General features: G+C 39.2%; 2 protein-coding genes and 1 pseudogene across 17 annotated transcripts in view; 1 reads left to right on the top strand and 2 right to left on the bottom strand.

Annotated features, from left to right (window-relative positions):
* Positions 1 to 94: 94 nt before the first annotated feature.
* On the bottom strand, positions 95 to 1,715 carry LOC110349742 (cell division control protein 42 homolog pseudogene; annotated as a pseudogene).
* Tatdn3 (TatD DNase domain containing 3) lies at positions 1,033 to 17,058 on the bottom strand. Of its 6 annotated transcripts, none has more exons than XR_015439391.1 (7): positions 16,950 to 17,058; positions 14,975 to 15,007; positions 14,114 to 14,187; positions 13,820 to 13,904; positions 8,700 to 8,851; positions 5,239 to 5,319; positions 1,033 to 2,623 (listed from the first exon to the last, which is right to left on the bottom strand). XR_015439391.1 is itself a non-coding variant. In XM_087181877.1 (6 exons), the coding sequence occupies exons 1-6, from the start codon at positions 17,013 to 17,015 to the stop codon at positions 2,480 to 2,482; spliced, it is 483 nt and encodes a 160-aa protein (XP_087038003.1). In that variant the 5' UTR covers positions 17,016 to 17,058; the 3' UTR covers positions 1,033 to 2,479. The 6 variants fall into 6 exon arrangements, 2 of the variants coding, with proteins under 2 accessions (XP_087038003.1, XP_087038004.1); XR_015439392.1 differs by having other exon boundaries at positions 5,239 to 5,316; XR_015439393.1 differs by having other exon boundaries at positions 1,349 to 1,455.
* A 19-nt stretch (positions 17,059 to 17,077) lies between these two features.
* Positions 17,078 to 26,696, top strand: part of Nsl1 (NSL1 component of MIS12 kinetochore complex) — a 47,797-nt gene continuing 38,178 nt past the window's right edge. For 4 of the 11 annotated variants that reach the window (XM_087181867.1, XM_087181868.1, XM_087181866.1 and 1 more), the window contains exons 1-4: positions 17,135 to 17,416; positions 20,352 to 20,430; positions 24,316 to 24,446; positions 26,284 to 26,338. In XM_087181867.1, the coding sequence (XP_087037993.1) occupies positions 17,174 to 17,416; positions 20,352 to 20,430; positions 24,316 to 24,446; positions 26,284 to 26,338 (508 nt within the window). In that variant the 5' untranslated portion in view covers positions 17,135 to 17,173. Of the gene's footprint in view, positions 17,417 to 20,351; positions 20,431 to 24,315; positions 24,447 to 26,283; positions 26,339 to 26,696 lie in introns of all 11 variants that reach the window. The other 7 variants (XM_087181873.1, XM_087181875.1, XM_087181874.1 and 4 more) reach the window with 3 other exon arrangements.

Raw genomic sequence — 26,696 nt, 5'->3', positions numbered from 1 at the left:
GATTTTTTAAATGTAAAAACATAAAATACTATTGCATAACAGAAAAGTCAGATATTTTCAATAAAGCCATTTATATTTTAAATATGGGACAATATTCAGGTTGGAACTTAAAATCAGTTTATTAACTAAATGTTTAGGCCTGGTATTTAATAATGATTACATAGAGTGGCCTCCTAACTCAAAATCAGAGTGAAAACTTTGTGTATTTTTCTCTTAAAGAAAAATAACTGAAAGTATTAAATGTTCAGTTTTACAGGCTCAGAAGAGATTTCTTTTTTTTTTTTTTGATGGGGAAAATTTTTAAATTACAAACTCAATCCATTTGGTGTATTTCAAAAGATGCAATACTTTTCTTCATTTATCAGTGAAAGAAGTTAAAATTAACTTCAAAAAAGAAATTAGCAAGTGGCAAACAAATTTCCTTGAAAGTCACAGTCACATACAGAGCACAGCCTAGAAAAGAGGAGGGGCAAGACAGCTTCCACCCACTTTCATGAGTTTCATCAAATACTGGATCTACTCAAGGGTGGAGAGAAAAAAGGCAACTTTCAAAAAGGAGTATAGTATTAAATGAGGCATTTACTATACTCCTTCCTAAGAGCACCAGGTAGGGAACACGTTTTTCTAAACTAGATCTAGGAAGTGGAATGTGGAATCAATCCATCCTCCTCCCCTAAGGGCTTTCCACTACTTAATGAATTAAAAAAACAAGACTAAAAAATAAACCCCCCACACACTCCCCCCAAAAAAGAAGGGGAAAAAAACCCCCTAAGATGTCCCAGGTTATTCTCAAGTGGAACCAGGGAGCAGCTTCACCAATTCAAATTCGTCTGTTACAGAGTCACCACAAGCATGCCTTACTTTTTAAAAAACAACAAAAAAAGTTCCTTTGAAACAAAACAAAAACTAGTACTGATCACTTTCCTGACAATCACAATTACTCAAAATTAACTAGTACTGGGAGGGGTGGGGGGCATACCTATTGGCCTTGTCTCACACGAGTGCATGTGGGTAGGTGAAGGGCATCTGTCATTATTGCAGAAACAAATTTTAATTTTTAATCTTTAGTTTGATTTAAACATTGCTTTTAGTATGATGACGACACCAGCTGTGCAAAGGGATCTGGAAAGATGTTCATAGCAGCACACATCTGGGGCTTTCTTCAGTTCTGGAGGTTCCAGGGCAGCCAATATTGCTTCATCAAACACACTCTTCAGGCCTTTCCGTGTGAGTGCAGAACACTCCACATACGTGACAGCCTTCAGATCTCGGGCCAGCTTTTCAGCAGTCTCTGGAGTGATAGGTTTGTTTGTCCTTGGCAAGTTTCTCAATAGTAGAGGGGTCATCTCTGGGACCAATTTGGGTCCCAACAAGCAAGAAGGGAGTCTTTGGACAGTGGTGAGTTATCTCAGGCACCCACTCTTCTTTCACGTTTTCAAATGAGGATGGAGACCACTGAAAAACGGACCAGAAATACATGTTTGTGAATAACTCAATGGTCGTAGTCTGTCATAATCCTCTTGTCCTGCAGTATCAAAGAGCCCAAGAGTATATGGCTCTCCACCAATCATAACTGTGACTGCATAGTTGTCAAAAACGGTTGGCACATATCCAGATGGAAATTTGTTTGTTGTAAAAGAGATCAGGAGACATGTTTTACCAACAGCACCATCGCCCACAGCAACGCACTTAATTGTCTGCACTGTGAAAATAGTTTAAATATTTCAGATTTGGCGTTGACCTCAGCTTCTCTGCCTCAGCTTCTCTGCCGGGGCGTTGGCAGCAGTGCGCGGGGTCTCCTTGGCGGCTGGACAGGGGCATGTACCTAGAGATTTCTCATAGTGTAAGAAACTACAGTGGTTCCTCAGTTCTTGAACTCAATTCATTCCATGATTCTGGAAAAGAGGGCCACGTCTGTGTCTGTCCAGGAAAGATGGCTATGGTCATGTTCATCACCCCAATGCTGAGTTTGCAAACAAAAACAAAATTCTGCCAAATACTTCTGTGTGTGAGCCAAACTGTTTGCAAATGAAGGTGTTCATGAACCGAGGCATCACTACAGATGTGTGGCATGTGCTGGTTCAATCCCATGGAAACAGAACTCACAGAGGACCAGACCTCAGCCTCCTCGGCCCTCTGACGGCACGGTGGCCCTGGCCTGCAGGAGCCCCCTCTCCTAGAAGCAATGGCTGTGGTTCAGATGGCAGCTCTAGTTAGTGGCGAAAGGTGGGAAGTATCAGGTAGCATTTTCCTCATCTCCTGCCAGGACTTGGCTAACAGAAAAGGAGCACCGGGAGAGAGTCAGAACCTAACCTTGATTCAGGACCCCAGCCCAGTTTAATTCCCCCTCCCCGTTACTTTATTTCTAAGAGAAATACTTCTCTATCCCTATGCACAGTTCAGGTTCCTAATCAGAACATTTCTTTTTCTTAAATGTTGCCCCACAGCTGACGTGGCTCTGTGATGCATGGCTCCGAAGCTACTTTGGGAGCAGATGTCGCAGGTTGGGAAACAGTTTCAGTGCATTCTGTGTGGTCACTCGGATAACTTCTTCCACTGGGACCCCTTTCACTTGGGCAATGTATTCTGCAGAGATGGAAATGTTGCAGGGCTCATTTCGTACCTGAAACAGAACAAAGCAGACAATAATTCAAACGAGACACTCAAGGGAAGAGGATCTTTGGAGACTATGGCTGAAGCAGAAGAAAATGACTGATGAGCTCCTTTGTTTCTTTTCTCTTAAAATTACTTTCTTATTTTAATTAGTGCTTTCTTAAAAGAGAGGGATAGGCGGGCCTGGGATTCAGCTCAGTGGTTCCATCACCTGCCTTGCAAGTGCAAGGTCCCGAGTTCGACCCTGATACTGAAAAAAAAAACAAAAACTAAACTAAAAGAGAGGGATAAAGGCAGGGACGGGGGATACGGCTGCAAAGTTGATTCGAGGTCTATGTCGCCCCTGAAAAGAACTCGAGGTATGGACAGCTGAAGCCCAAGCCAGAGCACAGGAGGCCATCTGGGAACGGACCACCTGGAGCCTGCTGCCTGACGGATTAAGTGTCCCTGGGTTTGTTGCTTAAGTGACCTCAGAAAGGTCACTGCACTGCTGCAGGGCCCCTTACCTACAGCTACGTGGCAGTTTGATTCCAAAACACCATCAGGTGGAGGAAAGACTAGATGATGTATTTGTAGTTCATTGATTCTAAAATACCCCCATTTCAATATCTCTGAAACTGATAGGCATTTTACTCACACTTGGTGGGATGTCTTAGTATAACTGACAGCGATTTTTCTTCCTTAATGGTCAGAAAATAATGGTGTATCCATAACCAGTAAGATTTAAATTTGACGAAATAAATTATCACTGTGAAGAAGTATCTACTCAGGATAATACTTGGAGCAATAAAATTACTATTGAGGTTAAAAAAGAAAAACAAAACTCTTTGGCCTAACAAAACAATGAAAAGTGTACATAAGGGTTTATGTTCAAGGATGTATATCACATTGTTTATAATATACTCTAAGTGACCAATATCAAGTTTTAACACTGGGATATTATGTAATTATTAAATATTATTTATCATATATGCAGACACTGTATGAAAGCAAGTTATGAAATAACATGCTCAAGCTAATCTTATTTTTATGAAACATACATGTATGTAATATATAGATATAAAACAATCTGATAGGATGTAGAATTTATATTTGCTTCATGCTTTCTTTATAGGTAAGGCTTTGTTCTAAGCTTTACATGGACTATCTTATTTGCTCCTCAAAACAATTCTATGAGCCAGGTACAGTTTTAGCTGTATCATCCTTCATAAGCAAGAAGGGATCCTAAACAGCCAGTAAGTAGCGTGGCTGAGATTTACACCCAAGCAATCTGATGTCAGAGTTTATCTAGCTATTGTAGTGCAGGGATAATCAATCAGAGTGGCCGATGGTTTTATTTTTCTTATTTACGTAAACTGTGTAACTTTCTAGGGCATATTTAACTTGGTAAAAAGCAGATCTGGCTAGAAGTGCACTTATTCCATAAATGTTTATTGAGTATCTACTTTGCGCAAGGCGCTGTGCCTCAAGCTCACAGTTCTGTCTGACCAACTAGATACAAAGAGAAAACTAGAGTTACAGCAGCACTTCAAAATTATTCTTGTTTAGAGAGAAGAATGCTAAGTTCTTTTCCTTCTATTTCACACTCATCAGGACAATTCAATGCCATTCTATGCCCAAACAGCAAACAACGGGGTTTTGATCCTTTCCCATTCTTCTATCTTTTATATTCTTATAAAAGCTGATTTCTAAATATATATAATTATTTAGATATCATCACATTGAAATCACAAATAATGACAGTTTGTTAATAATCACACAATAATCTCTACTGCTTCTAAACCTCTGAATTTTGAGTGCCTGCTCTCTGAATTTGGCAGACATGGAGATGCTGGGCACTTACTAAATTATACATAGGCGGTAACAGTGACAGACGCTGTCTGAAAGATACTGAGGCTTCCCTTCAAAATATTGTAATTTAAAACAGTAGCAATATGAAAGAGTATATGAAATTTAAACTATGATTCCTTGTGATTATAAATAATGAAATGAGATACTACAGCAAAGGGTACATAAATATATGGTTATATCACTACTTGTACTTTAAGAAATAAAACCCCATTATAACATGCCAATTAAAAGAAAAATGAATATTTATTGATCACCTACTATATATCAGTCACTGCTATGCACTTTCACATACATTACTTCATGTAATCTTTAAAGTATTTTATTATTTAACCTATGTTTTATTAAAGAAAGAAGAGTCTCAGAGAGATTTAGTTTGGTTAAAATCAACAGTGGATAAGAAACGGAGTCTAAGTCTTTCTGATTTCAGACACTACTTTTTTTTGTTTTTTTGAGACAAGGTCTCACCATGTAGCCCAGACTGGCGTTGAACTTGTGATGATCCTCCTGCCTCAGCCTCCCAAGTGCTGGGAAGACACTACTTTTTACTACACTCTCATTACTACATAAATCAAGATGTGCTCCTTATTAAATATCAAATAATATTCTCAGCAGCAAAATAGCTATGTTTAAGAGAAAATACTCAACATGAACTCTCAACCTCGCATTGTGATTCCACTGTATTTACACTGTACTGCACTGGCAAACACAGATAATTGAAAACAGCTTAAATGAAAGATACAGTCTAAGTAACGTAGAAATTAGAAAGTCGTGTACCTGTTTTTCTGGCCCTAGTGCAGGTGAATCTGTTTCTAAGCAGATAGATGTCAAAGGCAATTGTTTCACGAGTTTCTGCTTCTTAAAGAAAAGAGAAAGCTAGTTAGGTTTAAAAGCCGAGAACATGAGAACCTACACGCGAATGCATTTTATTCTGCAAGAATCTAAAATTCATGTTTCATATTCAATTGATTAATGCTATCCAGGTGCCTAACAGTTATGTTAAAATATAAATACTCATTGCCAAAAATTATCCAAAGCTTCCAGGGAGTCAAAAAAATAACCATAGCAAAAATGAAGTACACCCAACAAGAAAGCCAAACACCTGACACCAAATGCCCACTGGAGGATCCAAGGAAGAGCTCTGTCATTTCCCTACCATTGGTTCACTCAGTTTCTTTCTACCATTCGCTTTAAGTCACTCAAGGGTTTATGTATATATAAATCTAAAGTTGTTTTGGACATCTCAGTTTTAGATCAGGTAGTGGATGCTTTTATTTCTTGTTTATAATTCTTGAAGTATGGAGTTTAAGGACTGCAGTGAGTTCAATCAGTTTTATGCTAAAAATGCAACTGTTTTGCTGACACTGCACTTGAAAAAATGGTAAGGGGACACATGCTGCACAGTGGGACATTGTTAAAATTTCTTAAGATTATATTTCAAAAGCACACAAATGAGTACTCTCATGCGCTGTTGATAACGGTGGAACTGCTACAAATTTCCCTGCAGGAAATATGACCATTTAGATCAGAATTTTAGAAATATATTCTCAGTGCTGGGCGTGGTGGCACATGCCTGTAATCCCACACTCTGGGGGGCTGGGGCAGGAGGATCTCCACTAGTCCGAGGCCAGCCTGGGCTACACAGTGAGTTCAAGGCCTGCCTGAACTACATAGTGAGACGGTCTCAAACACACACACACACACACACACACACACACACACACTCAGCTATTTCATTTATAGGAGACAACTGGTCAATTGTGCCTATGTGTTTGTGTGTGTTATAAACCTTGTTTATACCAGAAAAAAAGTGGAAAAACTCCAATCTTTTTTAAAGGTAATATTTAAATTATGGTACATCCACACTGTGATTCAGTAATCCCACTGCAGTTAATAACATGAGAGAAATGCAAATATATGTCCAAAGACCTCCATGGATATGTTTATCGTTGCTCTTTCCCTGATAGTCCCAAACCGGAAACAACCCAAATGTCCATCAGCTGGCGCGTGGGTAAATGACGGTACACCCATGTGTCTATTACCCAGCAATCAAAATTAAAAGGACTACTTATTCATGCAACAGCACACATAGGTCCAAAACCATTAAGTGAAAGAAACCAGATCACAAAGCACACAAAAAAGCTTTCATTTATACAATGTCCAAAAATGCAACACTAGGGGAAGAGGAATCAGAATGGTTGCCAGAGACAGGGAGGAGTGTACGGACTAGAAAGATGCATGGGCGGCTACAGGGATGACAGAAGTATTCTGCATCTGGGATGTGGTGGTGTTCACAGCAGTACACATTCGTCAGAACTCACAGAACCACACACCTATAAGGGGTGAGTCACCATGGATATGGTCTTCAACATATCTGCTTTTAAAAATTACAATTTAAAAACAACAACAAAAAAGATAAATGGTTGCTAACAAAGATGTTTTTAAAATCTTGACTGTTTCAGTTCTGCACTCCCAACCTACACTGGTTTTTCTATACTGACAGACCACTTACTGCACCTCATAGAACCTTAAGTCACCATTGATTGTAACATGCATAATTTCACAGATAAAATAGGAAAAAGTGATTATCTTAAAATTGATGAAGTACAGTAAATTACCTTAGTTTTTCTAAGCTATAATTCACATGCCATATTTACTCATTAAAATGTACAATTCAGTGTTTTCACTACACTCACAAGGCTGCACAGACTTGGTCATCACCCCCAACAGAAACTCTTTACCCATCAGCAGTCATTCTCCCTTCTCCCCTCCAAGCCCTGGAAACCACTAATCTACTTTATCTCTGGATTTGCCTAGCCTGGGTATTTTGTATAAATGGAATCACACCACACCCAGTCTTTTCTGTCTGGCTGTCTTCTCCTACCACAGTGTTTTCAAGGTATATCCCATGTGGTAGCATGAGTGGGCAGTTCATCTCTTTCATGACAGAATAGTATTCCACTGTATGGGTATATCACCTTTTGTTTACCTATTCATCAGATGAAGGACATTGTTTTGGCTATTATGAATAATGCTGCTATAAATATTCATGTATGAGTTTTTAGGTGGACATGTTTTCCTTTCTTTTGGGTGTTCTCCTAAGTGTGGAAATGCTGAGTCCCATGATAATTCTGTATTTAATTTTTTGAGGAACTGCCAAATTGGGTGGATATGAAGTGGTGTCTGAACATGCCTGTTTGTGTTTTGTTTTAGTACTGGGGACTGAACTCAAGACCTTGCACTTGCAAGGGAGGCACGGCCACTGAACTAAATCTCCAGCCCTGTTTGTTAAGACATGGTCTTGCTATGTAGTTCAGGTCGGCCTCAAACTCACAGTGGTCCTCCTGCCTCAGCCTCCTGAGTGTTGACACTACAGGCATGCGCTACCACTCCTGGCTTCAATATGCCTTTGATCTGCATTTCCATAACAGAAAATGAGGTTGCACATCTTTTTATGTGTTTATTGCCTATTTGTATGTTTTCTTTTCTTTTCTTCTTTTGGTATTTTGAGACAGGGCCTCGCTATGTAGCCCAGGCTGGCAATCCTCTTGCCTCAGCCTCCCAAGTGCAGGAATTATGGGCATGTGCCACCATGTCCAGCCTATTTTCTTAAGTATCTACTTAAATCCTTTGCCCATTTTTAATCAAGTTATGTATTTGTTTTCTTATTGTTGAATTGTAATGGTGCTTTATAATATTCTGGATATTTGACCCTTATTGAGTACATGATTTCCAAATATTTTTTCTCTTTGTGTGGATTGTCTTTTTGCTTTGATAGTGTGTACTAAAATATAAGTCTTTCTCTCTCTCTCTCTCTCTCTCTCTTTTGGTACTGGGGATTGAACTCGGGTCCTTGCGCTTGTGCAGTAGGTGGTGAAACCACTGAGCTAAATCCCCAGCCCCTCAAAGTCTTTTTTTTTTAATTGTGGAAGTTTTAAATTTAGATGATACCCAGCTTACCCATGGTTTTCTTTGGCTGCTTGGGCTTTGCTGTCATATTTCGGAAACTATTACCTAATCTCAGGTCAAAAAATGTAGACCTGTTTTCTTCTGAGAGTTTTTGAATTTTAGCTCTTATATTTAGGTCCTTGATACATTTTTTAGTTAATATGTGTGGGATAGTGACCTAAGATTAATTGTTTAATGAAACTAGAGTAGTATCACAAGTACACTGTCAAAGCGTATACTTTAAATTATATTTCTCAAACAGTTAGCTACATTTTAATGAAAGAGCCTACCTGTCCACTCCTTATGATAGATGGTGGAATCGAGAAGAAGTACCCAGCTCTGACGCCCTCCATGGCCACAGACGGTCGACCGTCAAATGCATGCAGCAGTACCCTGTCAGCATCTCCCAAAATTCAAGAGAAATCCGAGTCCATTTTATGTCCTTAACAAGAGGCTTTCCCATTACTTAGACTGAACACAGATCTGACATTTTAAATAAATGTTGGACACAATGATAAAGATGAGATTCTATGATAAATATCATAGAGGTGGATAAAGATATAGTGTTCAAAGAGTAGGATAAAAATAAATTCTTAATCTTCAGAATAAAATTATTAAATAAAATTCAAATACAAAATTTAAAACAATTGCTTAAACTTCTTATACCATTAGATCTTTTCTAGAAGTCTGTGAGCTCTCAAATGATTATTCCTAATAAGAGATTTTCAAGCAAACTGATTTTCCAAAAAAAAAATGCTAGTGGAAAATGAAATGGAAAATTAAATGACTCATAAATTAAGAACCCAGAGTTGGCTTCACACAACCAACTCCAGTTCTGAAAGCATGATTGCTCACCCTGCATAAAAATTACACTTTCAGGGCTTTAAGAAGGGTTCAGTATTCATCACTGAGAAATACAGTGCTTTCTAGTTGCAGGTAATTAGTATTTATTTTTTAAAATTATTTATTTTTATTTTTTTACAGTATCTTTTCAAATGGTAAGTGTGACAATTAGTAGGTTATGATACTATGAGTCTTGAAACCAACTTAGTGGGTCATAACCAACCAATGTGTGCTTTTATCTACACAAATACCTACACTTAAACATGCCTATACACATATACACAATTATAATTAAACTACTTTGTGGATTTTAGTTTAGGACATGTAAATTGCAAAGTACTTCTGATGATAATCAGAATAAGAGAGAATTAAAAGGGAGATAAAGCAGATAATAGAGGGACAGGAGGAGAGTTGGGGGAGAGAGAGACCCTGAGAGAGCGAGAGACCTTAGAATATATTCTAGTGGACCTGATGAAGAATTAACACTGTCATGAGAAGCAATGGGTGTATGTCCATAGGTATCAGAGAAGTTGTCTGACAACAAGGTGGGTTAGTGAAATCATGTCAGACAAGCTTTTTCCAAATCAAATATCCAAATTAGTCCATATCTCTTAGATTTGGAGAAGTGGGTATAGTCTTTATCATTTATTTTAGTAAATGTAAAAATATTTATAAGGATACTTATATCTATTGTTTGTTTTTGAGACAAGAGTCTTGCTATTTAGTCTTGAACTCACTATGCAGCCTAGGCTGGCCTTGAACTCAGTGATCTTCCTGCCTCAGCCTCCTAGTGCTGGGATTATAGGCATGGGCTACCACATGTGAACACAAGGGTCTATGTCTGACCTCATTTCTATTCCCATTTCCCTACTCCCATAAGGTCTCAAGTTCCTTAACTACAGGAGACCAGATAATGAGGAGCGAGGCTTAGCTGACATTCGCTGGGAGCACAAAAGAAAAAACAAGAAGAAGCGCCTCCTTGGGCGATGTGCAGGCTGACCAGCATGTGGCAAGTCCCAGAGAAAAGTCAGCACAGGTGAGAATCTGGGTGTTTACCTGGGCACGAGAGGCAGATGAATCGTCTCTTAACCCAACTGTTTGCTCCCATGTCTAAGTGAATAAAAGCGATGCGAGGGCCAGGGTTGTAGCTCAGTGGTGCCTCCCGCTGTCTGCCTCACAAGCACAAGGATCCAAGTTGGATCCCTGGTACCAAAAAAATAAAGTGATGTGAACCAAACGCTCAGGGTTCTTTGTCCACTAGTAGCAGAGGCCCCTGGTCCCCTCACTGTAAATTATCTTTGTGTCTTTTGTCTTTCATTCCCCACCCTGCATCAGGGATAAACTCATAGGCTGGTTCTCACACTTAACAGCTAATGATTCTATTATGGGTTTTTAAAAAATTCTTTTCTCCATACCCTATGCTTGAGGGGTAATAAAACTACATAATTACTGAAGATTTATAATTTTGGAAGTTGAGACTTGGCAAAGTAAATGCCACAAATCACAGAAGCCAGGAAACCAGGCCTCTCTGGCTTCAAAGCTCATGCTGCTGAAGGGAGGAGGAAGGTAGAAAAAAGGGCAGTCAAGAAAGAAGGGGGAAAAAAAAGAAGGAAAGAAGGAAGGATGCGAAGAAGGAAGGACAAAAGGGAAGGAGGGAGGAGTGTATAGTGCATTCCCTGAAAGCTGAAATCCATCAGGGTCCTAATGAGCTCTCCACCCAGTCCCTCTGACCCACCCACCATCACTTTGCCTTTCTTCCAGCCACACTGGCTTTCTTCCCACTTCTTGGTCTAATCAGGCTTGAGGATCTTTGTGCTTTGAGGCTTCCTTTATCTGCGACCCTCTTAACCTCTCTCTGCACTGTCATATCCTTTGTGGCATTTGGGTTGTAGCTCACAAGCCTTCCCTGATGACACCATTATTTACATGTGTTTGGGTTTGGTTTTCGAGATAAGGTCTCTTGCTCTGTAGTTCAGGCTGGCCTTGCTTGCACTCACTATATAGCCCAGGCCGGCCTTGCACTTGTAGCAATCCTTCTGCTTCAAGTTCTGGGATTACAGGTGTGGAAAATCATTAAAAATCAACAACCCCTACACATAATCTTGTTTTTGGTTTTTTTTCTTCAAAGCACTTAGTGCTATTACACAGAAAGTTAGTCATTAGCAGGCCTGGAGACAGGCGGCTGGGCTAACTGAAAAGTGAAGACCTGCCTTGGCTTTCGAATTATTAGCTGTAGATAAAATCCATGGAAGTTTGTGGTTTCAAACTTTCTCTTAGAGTCTGTGTCAGCCTCCAAGTCTGCTGATCAAGTCCAGACCACGGGTAAAGGGTTAGAAAAACCTAAAGGCTTCAAAACCAACTAAATGGAGACATTCACCTAAGGAGTAAACAGGCACCCACTTCTCTATGAAGTAGGTCAACAGGGCCCATTTTATCTGCACAGGAACAATGACCTCTGAGGACATAAAGGACAGTCCTTGGAGGACTCAGTCAATCACATAAATGTAATCTCAAGGGTCACTCAGTGCCACTGCCATTTTGGCATCTGCCCACCTTCATGCTTGAAGGTGTATCCTTTCTTGCTCTCTGAAAATCTATCATTTTGCAATAAACCCTACCTATATTCTATATGATAGTCTATGTGTCTTATTTAAAATCTTTCATCAAAGACACACAGAATCAAGGTGTGTGGCCAGTTCTTTGCAATGTCAGGACCCCACCGTGTTAGGACCCGGCTTCCGAGTAACACTGTCTCATTTTCCTTTTTGTGTGAGCGCTGTCTGCCCCATCTAGAATCTTGCTTCCAAGAGAAGGCTCTCTCCATGCTGAGAGCAGTGGCTGGCACATAGGAGATGCTCACCAAACACTGGCTGACCAAATAATGGATGCTTATGAGCATAAATGTCTACATAAACAGTACAGGGACTGCCGAGTACATAGTGTGCTCCTGCCATGATTCTCAACATTTTGCGAATTGTAACTCTGTGGCAATAAAGCTAATTGTATCACACTCAACAACTCAGGAGGACAACAGCATAAGTGTTTTTTCCCTGAAGTGAATTACAACTAATTTTGTTTTGAAATAAGCAGAACTAGCCAGACATAATGATGCATGCCTATAATCCCAGCACTCTGGGAGGCTGATGCAGGATTGTAAATTCAAGGCAAGCCTGGACAACTTAGCAACTAGTGAGACTGTATCTCAAAATAAAAAATAAAAATGGGCTGGGGATGTAGCTCAGTGAGAAGGCCCTGGAATCAACCCCTAGTACACAAACAAACAAACACAGAGCTGTCCTGGCTATCGTCACAGAAGGACAGAAATATATTATATAAAAAAGTGGCATGTACTTTAATTTATTCATAGGTAACAAACAGTAATTACATTTCTGGAATGGAACTATCAAATCCATTACATAATAAAGCACCCAAGAAATTAAGCATCTTTGTGATGCTAAGTCAGGACATGAGCATGAAACATAAGCCATATTGATAGCTGTCTTAGTTACTTTTCTCTTGTTGCTGAGACAAAATACCTGACACCTAAAGTTAAAGGGGAGAAGGTTTATTTGGCTTGTAGTTCAGAGAGGTTTCAGTCCACAATTGGCTGTCTTCAAGGCAGGGATGGCAAACAGGTATCACAGAGAAGAAACAACATGGCACATACAAGCAAAGGTAACAGGGACCTTAACAGCGCCTTCCTGCCCCTTCTGTCTTAGTCAGGCTTCTTAGGGCGGGTAGCACTGATGCCCTTATTCCTAGTGCCCTAGGGCATTGCCCCTCCATGAGTCAATTACACACTCTAGATCCAGCCACTTCGGAGAAAGCATGAGGCTTTGGGGGACATCTAGACACAGCCCTAACAGTGGCTGAGGGTCAGTGACACCCGTGGGAGGTTCTGCAGAGTACAAACCCAGCGCATTTTGGCAGACCAAGCGCACTCCGGCAGTGATGCCTCTACCTGCAAAGAAGACACCCCTGACTTGAACTCACCTGTCCCCTTAACGTACAGCACCTATGAATCCGTATCTTCCTTTTCCCAGATCACTTTTTGTTTTGTTTGCAAAAGCAATATGACCCCAGGACCAAAAAATGTGAAAAAAGTAACCTATAATTACCATCACTTCTGTGTTTTATCTCCAGTCTTTTCCTTCATAAACTATGTTTTCATGTGTGTTTCTAATATTCTAGAAACTATTTGGTATCCTGCTCTTCTCCCTGTTACGACAAGCATTTCCTATTAATGTATTATATTTAACACTGTGAGTTACATAACCATTCCTTTATTTCTGAAGCCCTAGGCGGTTTCCATTTTTCTCTATTACATTTATCTCTACAGACAATGTTGCAATGAACATATTTGTAAAAGAAGGTAGTGCTTCTTTTGGGTTATTTTCTTAGAATATAAATTAGAGGAGGATTATTGGGCCAAAAGTTATCTTTTTTTTGGTACCGGGGATTGAACTCGGGACCTTGCGCTTGTGAGGCAGGTGGCAGAATCACTGAGCTAAATCCCCGGCCCCAAGAGTTATCATTTTTAATGGGTTTTGGTTTACATGACTGTTACCTTTAATGTGACACTTCTTTGGTCTTCTGGTGAAAGCCCCTGCACTGGATGAACACCTAAGCATGGCAGGATGAACCCACTATACCTAAACATGGAGAAAAAAAGTAAGAGGAATAATAGACAAGGAGACTGTGATGTCATTCTGAAGAAACAGCAGAAAACAATCTCTTTTCAGGGCTATGTTAATAGGTTTTTTTCCTCTTCACCCTCTAAAATAGGTGTCTGATATTATACATCTAACATCATAACCGTGTCCTTATTAGAAACCCTTTAAAAACTTAACTAAAGTAGCACCTTTCTGAAAGTTGAATAGTCTTTTCAAATTCTCTCGAATGTTCAGCAACTGCTACAAGGGCCACAATGTTAGCCTGAAAAAAATACAGATAGTTAAGAGTCCCAAATAACACACACAGTTAATATAAATCAAGTGAAATATAAATATTACCTCATTTAATCTACATAAACCTATGAATTAGATTTAGAATGTAATCAAACAACTTGCCCAAGATCATGAGGCTTATGTGATCCCAAAGTCCATACATCTAATTAACCTGAAAGTTGCTGTACGTAAAAGTGCATTAATATACAACCATTTCTGGCTCTATATATCAATTTCTGAGAAGACTACAAAATGCTAGTTGCAATAAATTTCATAAACACTTCCAAAAATAATTTTTCCTAACAAATCGAAATGTTTCAGAAAACTTTAATAATATAGCCAGAATTTTCTCCAGAATTTTAAGGACAGAAGGACCAATTTGTTCTGTACTGGTGATAACCAGGTTGGCTTCAGGAACACATTCTGAATTCAGATTAATCTGTCTCTGTCACTTCACTAGCATGTATCTTCAGACCCATTACTGATTTTTAGGCCTTAGCTTCCTCACTTAGTAAATGGAGGAACAGCTGGCTATAAAATAGTAACTTCTTCAGAAGACTGAAACTCTATAAGAAATAAAGTTTAGAAAGGGCTTAGATCAGTGCTGGCACACGGTAAACACTTAGTAAATGCAACCTAATATTAACTACAGATGCAACATCACCATAGTATATATAAAAATTGCACAGCTAAACAACATAGTATGCCAAGCTAAGACAACTTGATGTTAGCAGGAAAAACAAACAAAATGAGGGCCATTAAAGATACTGACTTACCTTCTTGGCTTTCTCCAACACATCATCCAGATCCTAAAGTAAGCATAGGTCATCACCATTATTTAGATGAGTAAGTAACTGCTCTCTGCATACATATATCAATGCAATTGAGGTACCAAGATGATAATGTTAACATAGAATGGGGTGGTGGAAATTCCCACTGTGTTAAAACAGAAACTTCTCTGTCAAATATAAAAGATATTGGGCTGGGGATTTAGCTCAGTGGTTCCGGTGCCTGCCTTGCAAGCCCAAGGACCTGAGTTTGATCCCCGGTACCAAAAAAAAAAAAAAAAAATAGGGCCGGGGATTTAGCTCAGCGGTTGCGCCGCCTGCTGTGCACAGTGCACGATCCCTGGTACCAAAATAAATAAATAAATAAATAAATAAATAAAAGATATTTCTCTGTCCTCCTCTTATTCTGCCCCTCAGCAACATTTGGTCCCCCTCATTTGCCTACTCTTTTTAAAATACTGTCCATTCTTGGCTTCTACAACACCACTCTCTCGCTGCTGGCTCTGTTTTACTCTCCTCCACTGGCTCTCCCTCCCCTTTCAGACCTAAGGACCCTCTCCTCTTCTCTCTGCACTAGCCTTAAGTAATCGCTTTTGGTTTTTTGGTACCAGGGATTGAACTCGGGTACTTGCGCTTGCGCAGCAGGCAGCGAAACCACTGAGCTAAATCCCCGGCCCAACCTAGCTTTAAGTAATCTCATCTCTTCTCATGGTTTTAAATATCACTTTGTTGAACCCCTAATTTTTATCTCCAGCTTATAACTCTCCTGAACCCATGACTTACATTTTAAAATGATCATTTGACCTCTCTACTTGGATGGAAACAGGCTTTCCAATCTGTTCCAAACACAAGTCTGTTCTCCCCACAACCTATTCCTTCTGCCCATTTCCCCCCTCCCCAAATCTTGTTCTTCACTTATCTCAGTAAACAGGACTACCATCTTTTCACAGCACAAGCTAAAAATGAGCTAACCTCAATTCTTCCCTTTTTCTTGTTCTCCACATCTAATTCCTTAACATGTTCTGTGGATTCCATCTCTAAACTGTCATCTCTAGTATCCCATGGACTCCATCTCTACAATGTATCATGACTACATCTACTTCTCTCAGACTCTCCTGTTCTGCCATCATAGTACAACTCACCTCCCTCTTTATCTATATACTGCAACAGCCTCTAACTCCCCTCCCCTCCATTTGCTGTAGCGCAGCTGAACAGTCTTCATCCGGTTCTCTGATCTTGTCTTTCTCTTAAAACCCTCACCTTTAATCGATCAAAACTGTGTGTCTTATTCAATCCAAATTCCTTACTGGCCTATCTCACTGATATTCCCCATCCGGCTCTCCTGCAAACTTCTCCAGTCTTGTTTCATTCCTGCTCCTAAGCTCATCAGGCTCCTCCAGTCTTTTGATAACAGGAACGGCCCAAATTCCATTCCTTCTGGGACCTGCAGCCTACCTGCTTTCCTCACCACCCTAACTCACCCCTTGCTCAGCTGCCTATTTTCCTAGCCTCTTAAGAAAGTTTTCCCCTGAAACTATGACACCTACTCTTCCTTCTCTATTATTAGTGTTTAGCTTCCAATCAAGCGTGCCAAAACACTTTGTAACTGATTGTGTGTGTTCCTGTGCGTTTTGTCTCTCTCCCCATTAGAACTGGGGCGCGCGAAAGCAGTGGGTGACCAATTCCCGGGGATAAATAGCTCAACCCCCAGAGGGTAAGAGAAAGGACTAGAGGAACCAGGAACGGCCAATACAAGCTTTGTGGAGATAGACACTTTACTGGGTCAGAAAGAAAACTCAGTGTGGTTGAGGTTAAATACGAAATCAGGGAGGTCACAGAGGGCCATAGACAAGAGCCTGAGGGGAATGTGGGGCAATGTGGTAAAAGAACACAGAAAAGAAAATCTGCAGGGAAAAGACGGGGACCTCCCCACTCCCCTAAGTCCCGCCTCGCCCTCACATACGCTGTCGAAGTCCGGGTCGGAGAGGTGGCAGTGACAATCCACCAGCCCCACGCTCGCCGCCCCCATGGCCGCTGCTGCAGCTGCCGTCCTACCCCCACCCCCAAGTCTACGGAGCAGGACCCGGAACTCTTCTGTGGCAATGCCCGCCGTTTCCGACCGGAAGTGTGCTGTTGCACCAGCGAGAACACGCCCTTCCGCTCCCAGAGTCCCCGCCCCCAGTTCAAATGGGAAAAATGGCGGGGTCTCCTGAGCCAGTTGTCATCGCCCCTCCGCTGGACGAAGCGTTAGCAACAGCGACAGCCAGCCAGGCCTCCGTCCCCACCACTCCCCGAGAGGACTTCCGAGTGCGCTGTACCTCGAAGCGGGCCGTGACGGAAATTCTAGAACTGTGCGGCCGCTTCGTGCAAAACCTCGGAGACGCGTTGCCAGAGGAGATTCAGGAGGCCGCGCTGCGAGATTTGCAGTGGGTATGGACCGAGCCGCACCTTTATCACCTCCCTTACCCCACAGCCCGAGACTCAGGGCTCAGTTAGACTATGCCAGGCCTTGGCAGAGTTAACGGTGTTCCTGGCTGTTGACGAAGCAGCTGAGAATCGCGAGTGGAAGGACGAAGCAGGTGTTCACGCTCGCTGTGTGCGCCCAGTGACTTAGACCAGTGCTGCGGGTGTAATGTTAAAAGCTAGAGAGGCGAAATTAGCATTTTTTGAAATAAAATAGTTTAACCCTGTATATCCAGTATATCATTTTAACATATAGAATAATACATAAACGAATGACCTATTTTTACATTCCTTTTTCGTACTAAGGTTTTCAAACCTGATGTCACAGTTATGGCACATCTCCTTTCGGGTGAGGCCGTAGTTTAAACCTTCATTACCTAGGGAGTGGCTAGTGGCTGCTGTGTTGGACAGCGTGGGCATGTAGACTTTATGACAAATTCTCGTGGAAAGAGTAAAATCCTGGAAGTCAAATCATTCATCAGCTTTTGGTCTTTCCCTTGGTCTGTTTTAGACTCTTACAAGTAGAGTGAAAATATTTTCCTTACAAATCTAAAATAAGTGAAAAAGCTGTCTTGTTATAAACTTCACTACCTAAGATCACATGTTGACCTTTATAAAACATTTCCTCTTCTTTTCTCAAATATTTTGAAGGTGATAGTTTTGAGGGGAAAGACACAGGAAACTGAGGGATTCATAAGGAAGCACACAATATGTAGGGGGGAATGTTTAAAAGCTTATAATGCATCTTGGTTGTGAATGTGAATGATCAGTGCAAAGAGTGAAAAAATAGAGGCTAAGTGGAAGAAGAATGAAAAAACACTCTTTGGGTTGTAATTCTGTACTCTAATTTTGAATACAGCGACTCCTGTGTCGTTCCCTCCTTGCAAGCAAAGCAAGAGTAGAGATGTGCCTCTGGACATTTTTAGTAGCTTTTTTGGGAGAAGGCTGCAATATTAGGGTTTGTTGGATTCTAGGTACCGTTAAAGTACTTAAGACATAAAATTACAGAAAAAGAGTATGGCTCAACCATTGTATCCTATTTAATGAGACCCTAAAGTGAATCAGAAGATAAAGATCTGAAGACTTAGACTAAATATCAAGGAAATTCACTTGTGTTCTGTTTTAGACTTTAATTATGTTGATGTATCTTTATCAAAAACTGTATAATGAGGGCTGGGGATTTAGCTCAGTCGTTTCGCTGCCTGCTGTGCAAGCTCAATGACCCGAGTTCGATCCCCGGTACCAAAAACAAAAAACCAAAAAAAACCTGTATAATGTTGTAGCATATATTTTAAGAAAGAGTACTGGTAGGACTGTGTAATGAATATTACCAATTTGTATTGTAAGATAATCCTTGGAAGTGCATGCATACATACAGTACATAGTTTATTTTAAATCATTTAAGTATAGAATATAAAGGATAAAGAATAAGTGTACTTTAAGTCATAATGTCACTCATTTGATTTATGCTTATTTTTAATAATACAAATGGAGGGCCAGGGATTTAGCTCAGTGGTTTCGCCACCTGCTGTGCAAGCTCAAGGACTGGAGTTCGATCCCCGGTACCAAAAAAAAAAAAATACAAGTGGAACAAAATACATACTCATCTTAAAAATTTAAATGATAGTATAAAGCAGAAGTTGTCTTTGAATTTCCCTTCCTCACCCTTCTTCCAAGCTTCCTAAAGATAAGTTACTAGTTTGGAGACTTGTTGCCCACCAAGCAAACTTTCTATTCCTTCTTACCACTCTCTATCTTTGCCTATTTATTTTCGTTAATAGTGTCATGCTGATTGGTATGACTTGCATTATTTATTTATTTATTTTTTGCTACCAGGGATCGAACTCGGGTCCTTGAGCTTGCGCAGCAGGTGGCGAAACCACTGAGCTAAATCCCCGGCCCGACTTGCATTTTTTTAAAAACCAAATAAATGTCTTTGACTATGACTTGTCAGTGTTTTGTATAGTTATTCATTCTTTTTAAATACCACATGATATGGATTTTTTTTAGTTTGGATTTTATTTTTTCCTCAATTTTTCATTATTTGAAACTGCTTAAATGTGCTTCCTTCCATAGAATCCATCCTCTGCATGTTTTTATGAGAATAAAATAGGATACATTCCTATAACTGAAATTGTTGGATAGTAAGGAATCCATATTTGAAAATTTCATGATATTACCAAATTCCTTTAGTTCTTTATTTTGTAATATATTATGAACATTTTTGATTTTCCAAAAATAGATTAGTACAGAAGATATCCATATGTCCATAACCAAATTGACTAATTGTCAAAATTTGTTGCCCTTGCTATTTTAAAGCACATTTCAGGTCATTGCATGTGTACATATTTCATTGTACATCTCTAAAAAAAATATAGTCCTTTATAAAATAGAAATAAATTTTTCTTTATTTTAAGCATGTATCTTTCCACTTGTTAAAGCTGACAGTCCTTCAGTAGTATATAAACCATTTGTGCTCCTGAGATTCAACTGAACCCAAATTTGTTAGGTTTTATTTTTCTTTCATTTATGAAATTCATTTTTTACAAGAATATTTTAAATTTGTACATCAAACTTCCTCATGGGTAAGTGTAATGGCTATCAACTAAAATATAGCTAGAATCAGTGATTGAAATGAAATTTTAGGGCCAGGGATTTAGCTCAGTGGTTTCACCATCTGCCTTGCAAGCAGAAGGTCCCAAGTTCGATCCCCAGTACCAAGAAACAAAACAAAAAAACAAATGAAATAAAATCTTCATTGAAAGGAATAAATTTACTACTAGGCTAAGTCGGCTATGCTTCTTTATATCTCTCACAAGTTTGAAATTGTTATCTTGTCAAAACACTTGAATTCACTATTTCAAATTGTTTGTAGTGACTTGACTACTGTGACTCATTGCAGACTTTTGAATCAGCTGTGCAGGAGAACGTCAGCATTAATGGGCAAGCTTGGCAGGAAGCTTCAGACAACTATGTTATGGGTATGTGACTTAACCTTTTCCTTCATCATCAATTTCTGAGTTACTTTTTGTAGGTAATTTTATTTTGAATGCTGCTTTTAATCCCCATTTTTAGTACCACTTGTTTAAAAAATTCTTTATTGGAGGAATAAAAAGTTAACATACAGAGCACTATTAAAATCACAATCTGAGAGAAACACAGTAGGTGCCTTGATATATATGCAATCTGGCATTTTAAGCAGGACTTAGATTTGTTTAATTCTGAAAGTTACCTTTGTCAGTAATTCAGCGGGAAATACTGTAGAACTGTGTATCTTTAGATGAAGAAACAGTTCCAGAAAATTCCAGTCATTCTTTCTAAAGCAAGTTATAGTTTTGCAAGTTATCCCTAGAGTGAATAGTGAGGTACTTTTTGAAGTGTGAAGTTAAAGCATACAAGTACCATGCAAAGGATCAGATGAAATATCTGTCAGTCTTCTTAAAAAGACAGAATATTTTCTTGGGCCAAAGAAGATTGATTGTACACTAACTAATGGCATTGACATAGCTAAAGAAATCAAAGCTTTAGTAAAAAGAGATTGACCAGTGTAGAAAGGAAAAAATTTAGAAGAAAGAGAGTGATGGATTGGTGTGGAAAGAGGCAGAATTCTCCAGTGGTCATGCAGCAGTGTCTAGAGAAGGGCTACCTTGATAAGAAAGCCATGGATGGTGATATTCCTCATATCTGACCAGCATTCCCAGATATAAGTGCTTTATGTTCAGATTAACCAGTTATGCCCTTGAGCTGATTCCAACACCACCAAGCAACCCTACTTGGCCCAGAAGATGTTACTGTCCAATCTTTGGAATTGTTATATTTGTCCCTTTGAAGTCACCAAAATTCACTCTATGGTTTACATATCAAAACTAATTAGTTTTGCCAAATATTAACAGAATAATTTCTAATTAGTAGGAGAGAGTATAACAAAATTAGCTAGGAATACTTTCAGGCTATACAACTTTTCGTTGTGTCTTTATCTGACTCCTGTTTTATGAACTTGCTTTGAAATTGCCTTATTGCTCAGTTCCAGACTTCTTATAGTAACATAATTCATTGATTTATAGATTAAGAGATGAGGTTTTCAATAGGTTAATAGCCTAGAGAAAGAGGCTACTGATTTATTGGAAACACTAATAGGTTAGTTGCTGTACTTTTTCCCTTTCCCCTATGACAATGAAGAGAAATAATTGAGAGTACTGCAGTGTACTTCTACTTTTTTCCATGGTTACTGTTAGATGAAAGGTCCTATGCCAGATGCTGGGAAATAGGTGGAAACATGTGGCCCTTCCTATTTAGGAACTTATTCATGGGAAGAAGTGATCAAGGAATCTCTCTACTCTTTGGAAAGTGGGAAAAGACCTAAAGATAGCTTAAGTTAAGTGCATTTAATAAATGGAAGTGTGCTAGAAAAAAAAGATTTAGGAAGGATGTTTGAAAGGAAGAAAACAGCAGTGCAAAGACACAAAGAAGTGATGAGTTTCAAAAATGTCAGAAGTGAATTGGGAAAACTGATGGTAGGTGTGGCCAGAGAGATAAATTGAGGCCAGATTGTGAAGTGGCTGAGGGATTTGTACTTCATCCTGTAGACAGGACATCTTGGGTATCTGGGAAGGGTTTTGAAGCAGAATTACATGAAAAGGTTTATGTTTGAGGAAGCTGACTGCTGGCTGTGCGAAGGATGGGCTGGAGAAGGGAAAAATTCAAGGCGGCCAGACGTTAGGGAGTTTATTGTAGTATTGCAGCAAATACAGTGAAGACTTGCGCTGAGACAGTGGAACAGAAAGAGATCCAAGAGATATTTGAAAATAGAATTTGTTGCTGATTTAGTACACAGGCGGTAAACTTCACAAGGCAGAAGTTTTCTGTCCTGTTTACTGAGATTCCCTGGGACATGAAGTCATTGTCTAAATGAGTGAAGGAATGAACGGACAAGAATGAACAAATGAATTAATATATGAATGAAACCAACCTCTTCTTTGGCCTGTAACTACCCTGAAACGATCTGATTATAGACTTGTCAGGCAAATTTAAGATTTAAAATGTGAGTCCTTTGAAAGCCGGGAATATATCTGTTTTTCTCATCACTGTTCTCAGCTCAGCTTGGCATATAATAGGCACTCTTTTTTTTTGGTACCAGGGATTGAACTCAGGACCTTGCACTTGTGAGGCAGGTGCAGTGCCACTGAGCTAAATCCCTGACCCAGCCCCCATTAAATATTCACTAAATTAATGAATAATTTTTTGCTCAATGTTTGTTTATACATTTCAGTTTTGCAGAATTATCCTTAGGTGTTGCTAAGAAACTATTTTCTTATATAGAAGATTCAGAAGGGAGATTTTAAAAAATTGTTGTAAAATAGTACATTATTCTTTTCAGGCTAGTGATCTAATTTTTTAATGGATATATTAAAATTTAGAGTTGCTTATTTAAATGAGTATTAAAAGTAAGAAATGATTGTCTCATAATACCTGCAAAAGAAGTAGTTTAATTGGGTTCAAAGAATATTTGTTATATGATTGAAAGACTATACCTGACATACTTCATTAATCTTTCTTGCTATATATGTATATGCTGGTCATATCAGCAGTTTCTCAAAATATTTCAAAAAGTGTTTCAGATTTCAGACTTCTCTGTTTTTTGGTACCAGGGATAGAACTTGGGACCTTGTGCTTGTGAGGCAGGTGGCGCTGCCACTGAGCTAAATCCCCGGCCTGTCTTTTTTTTTCTGGTACTGGGGATCGAAGTCAGGACCTTGTGCTTGCAAGGCAGGCACCGGAACCACTGAGCTAAATCCCCAGCCTTACCCAGCCTGTCTTTAAAAAGATTTTTAAAATAAGATTGAGTGAATCACCTGCATTCATTTCATTTGGCCTATTTCATTTCTGTGCCCCACCCTAGACCTGCTAAATCAAATTTATGTACTCCTCATACTTCCTAGGTGATTATTTGTTTGCTAAAGTTTGAGAATCATAATTTTAATCAGGCGGCTTGTACCACTGATGATACAAATGACTCTAATCACTTTTATCAGTCTTTTTACTAATAAAATTAATAAAATCCACCCGGCGGACAGTCATGCATGTACCACCAGTGGTTCAAGGCTCCTGGCAGCGAGACATGAATTACGGCCCCATCATGACTGTGCTAAAACATAGCAAAACATCTGATTTTAGCTAAATGAAAGAAACTCTAAAGTCACCATGTCTTTCATCTTTTCCTACCATCTATCCAGTTGAGTTCTGTTTCAGATCTAGCCACTTCACTCACTGCTACTGCTCTAGCTTTGATTTGGCACATAATAAAACTAAAACTTGTTAGTGTCTCTGATACAAAATGCCTTTTACGGTCTAGTTCTTATGTAAATATTTTTATCCCTTTTTCCTTTAGGTTGTCCTACAGCCATTTAAAACTTTCCTGTTTCCTAAATATTCTGTGATCGTACAAATAATATTTACTCTGCCTAAAAGACTTCTCCCTATAATTTTTTTCTGACCATTTTCCCCCAGTGGATTTACATTTATGTTTGAAGCTCAAACTTTACTTCTTTTTTAAAGTCTTAAATTCCCTAGGATTATGTAGTTCCATTGCTTGTCTCCTGATAACATTTTGTTTTGACCTCTAGCGCATTTATTGAGTTGCAATTACCTGTTTTTTGGGATCATCTTTGTATTTCTCTGTTTTAGACTTGACTTCCCATAGGTGCTCAATAATTGATTTTTCAGTGAGTAAATGAATTAATCATCAAAGTAAGGACATCTATTAATTTGCCATATTTGTTTTCTTTATTTCATGTTTTCTAAATTTAGTTTATGGATATCCTATTTCCATACAAATACAATGAGTTTTACCTTTTTTTTTGAAATAGATTCTGACATCAAAGTACTTGAAGATCAATTTGATGAAATCATAGTAGATATAGCAACAAAACGTGAGCAATATCCCAGAAAGATCCTTGAATGTGTTATCAAAACCCTAAAAGCACAACATGAAATTCTGGTAAGATGACTTAACTTTAAGTTTTTGTGTATATTTTACCACAGTAAAGATGTTAAAGTTTAAGAGCCGTATGGAGATAGATGACATTTTGTTGTCTTTATCTTTTTTGTTTAATTAGTACTGTATTTTGTAAGACCTTTTCCTGTTTTAAGTCATGCAAAGACTTGAACACAGCTGATATTAAAATTGGAGATGGGAGACTGACAGTGACTTATAAGATTCTGAGATCAGGAAGGGAAAGGAAATTCATCTTTCTTTTTTGCTGCTGAGGATTGAACCTATGGCCTACATCCCCAGCTCCAGAAAATTTATCTTTTAACCATTTTCTGTTTCATTATTTTGGCACATTATTTGTATATGTTTGTGTATTTCGGAAGACTTTAAGTAGCTGGAGAAAATTGTTTGAATGCTTGTTCATAACACTGAAATTTGCTCTAGGAATTGTGTGTAATTTGTTTTGCTTTAAAAATCAGAACCTTGGGCCAGGGACTTAGCTCAGTGGTTCCAGTGTCTGTCTCGCAAGTGCAAGGTCCCAAGTTTGATCTCTGGTACCAAAATAAATAAATAAATAAATAAAATAAAATAAAAATAAAAATCAGAACCATCTGGGTCAGAAGACCAGGAAGTCAGCTCCTTCAGCCTGAGCATTTTGTAGGTGCAGAGCCTTAGGCTTGCTTCTTAAAATTACTGTAGAGATCAGTGACCAAGCAGGTCACACCCCAGTCTTTCAGGGTTATTACGGCTGTAGTAAATCTAAAAAAGCCCACAGCAAATCAGATCAAAATCTTTCCTTGCAGAGTGTGGAGGGCGTTTGTTTGTTGACAATGATAGTGCCCCCTGTAAGGGATATGTGCTGCTTCTAGATTATTCCATAGTATTCACCGTTAGTTTTTGAAACTAGAATACTTACATATATAAATTTTCCAGTTGCTTCTCTTTCAGGGATTATTTTAGGGAATTAAGGCTTTATACTTACAGCTAAAATATTTAGTTACTCTATGTAAAAATTCATAATGCAGAATGCTTTATTTTTTTCCTTCCAAAGTAGTTAGTCCTCAGAGAAATACCCCACTCCCTACTGTTCTACAGTTTCTTCAGGAAAAACATTGAAAGTATATTTACTCTCCACTGCCTCCCTCTTTACCCCCTCCCCAAAACCCCTCAAAGCAGTGACTACTGTTGCATGCAGTAAAGAAGGTGGCAGGCCTAGGTGAGTTACCCCTGTACTAGTTAAAAAGTGAACAAAAACATGGGCTTAGGACACTTACAGAGTCTTTTATTTCTGTGAACTCTTTGGCTCCTGTTGGTTTTAGGCAAGAATAAGGAGGAATATTTTCCCCTTTCTTTTCTCCCAAGTGTGGGGTCTGTCCCGGTGACTCTGCTGGGTTTCCAGGGCACCACAGGGCATACAGGCTCCAGTGTGCTGCTGTGGAGCTTGGCCACTGGTCTAGGACAGAGTCTCTGTGGAAATAGGAATATTGAGTTTTGACCACTTGTCCTAGATGAACTCTTGAGCATAGTTCATAATTTGGAGACTACCTTGTACTTTAAACACAATTCAATCTCTGTGCCTGTAATTCGTGCTATTTTGTTGTTGTTGCTGTTCCATAGTGTTTGCAGTAGGTGGCAGTACGATAAAAGAATAATTCAGTAGCCTGTCCTAACCTTTTTCTCTCCCTTCCCTTCCCTTCATATTTCTGAATCTTAAAAAACCAGCTTTTTCCCTTGAAAGAATTGTACCATGGCATTGACTACATATTATATTTGCTTACATTAGATGACAGAAATTGAGGCATGAAGTGATTATTAACTCCGTTTTGATCTGTATTGTGTTTAGAAGCAGTACTGCCCTGTTGTACATCCATTGGACTTAAAGTGTGACCCTGATCCAGGTGAGTCAGTGTTCATTCATGGGAACAATGAAGTATCACTTTGATTCTCAGGAGTTCTTGTCCTTCTGAAGGTGTCAGCATCGTCCTTCTGTTTGCTGCTTTAACTCATTCCCAGTCATCCATATTAGTTCTTCATTTAGAATTATGAGAACTTGCTCTAAACCTCCTGCCTCAGAATCTCCAGCCATGAGACCTGGACTCTGAACCCTCTCCTGACCTAGACTATTATAACATTCTCCTTCTCTGGCTGCTCTTAGACTGTTCGTTCTTTGCATTACAGCCAAAGTTATCTACTAAAACATTCTCTCATAGGGTCATGCCCTTGAATAACCTTCATTGGTTTTGCCTTGTTTGTAGT

This window comes from Heterocephalus glaber, unplaced genomic scaffold, assembly GCF_053883595.1.
Source record: "Heterocephalus glaber isolate CG9 unplaced genomic scaffold, H.glaber_assembly_v1.0 deba00001472, whole genome shotgun sequence".
NCBI lineage: Eukaryota > Metazoa > Chordata > Mammalia > Rodentia > Bathyergidae > Heterocephalus > Heterocephalus glaber.
This window is presented reverse-complemented; position numbering and strand designations above follow the sequence as displayed.

What these genes read in the sequence shown, in the direction of transcription:
- Tatdn3 (XM_087181877.1), bottom strand. Translation starts at nt 17,015, where the DNA reads ATGGGGGCGGCGAGCGTGGGGCTGGTGGATTGTCACTGCCACCTCTCC. An exon ending in ACTATTCAACTTTCAGAAAG is followed by an intron (nt 13,905 to 14,113) that starts GTGCTACTTTAG and finishes CTCCATGTTTAG; the next exon opens with GTATAGTGGGTTCATCCTGC. An exon ending in CACTAGGGCCAGAAAAACAG is followed by an intron (nt 2,624 to 5,238) that starts GTACACGACTTT and finishes GTTCTGTTTCAG; the next exon opens with GTACGAAATGAGCCCTGCAA.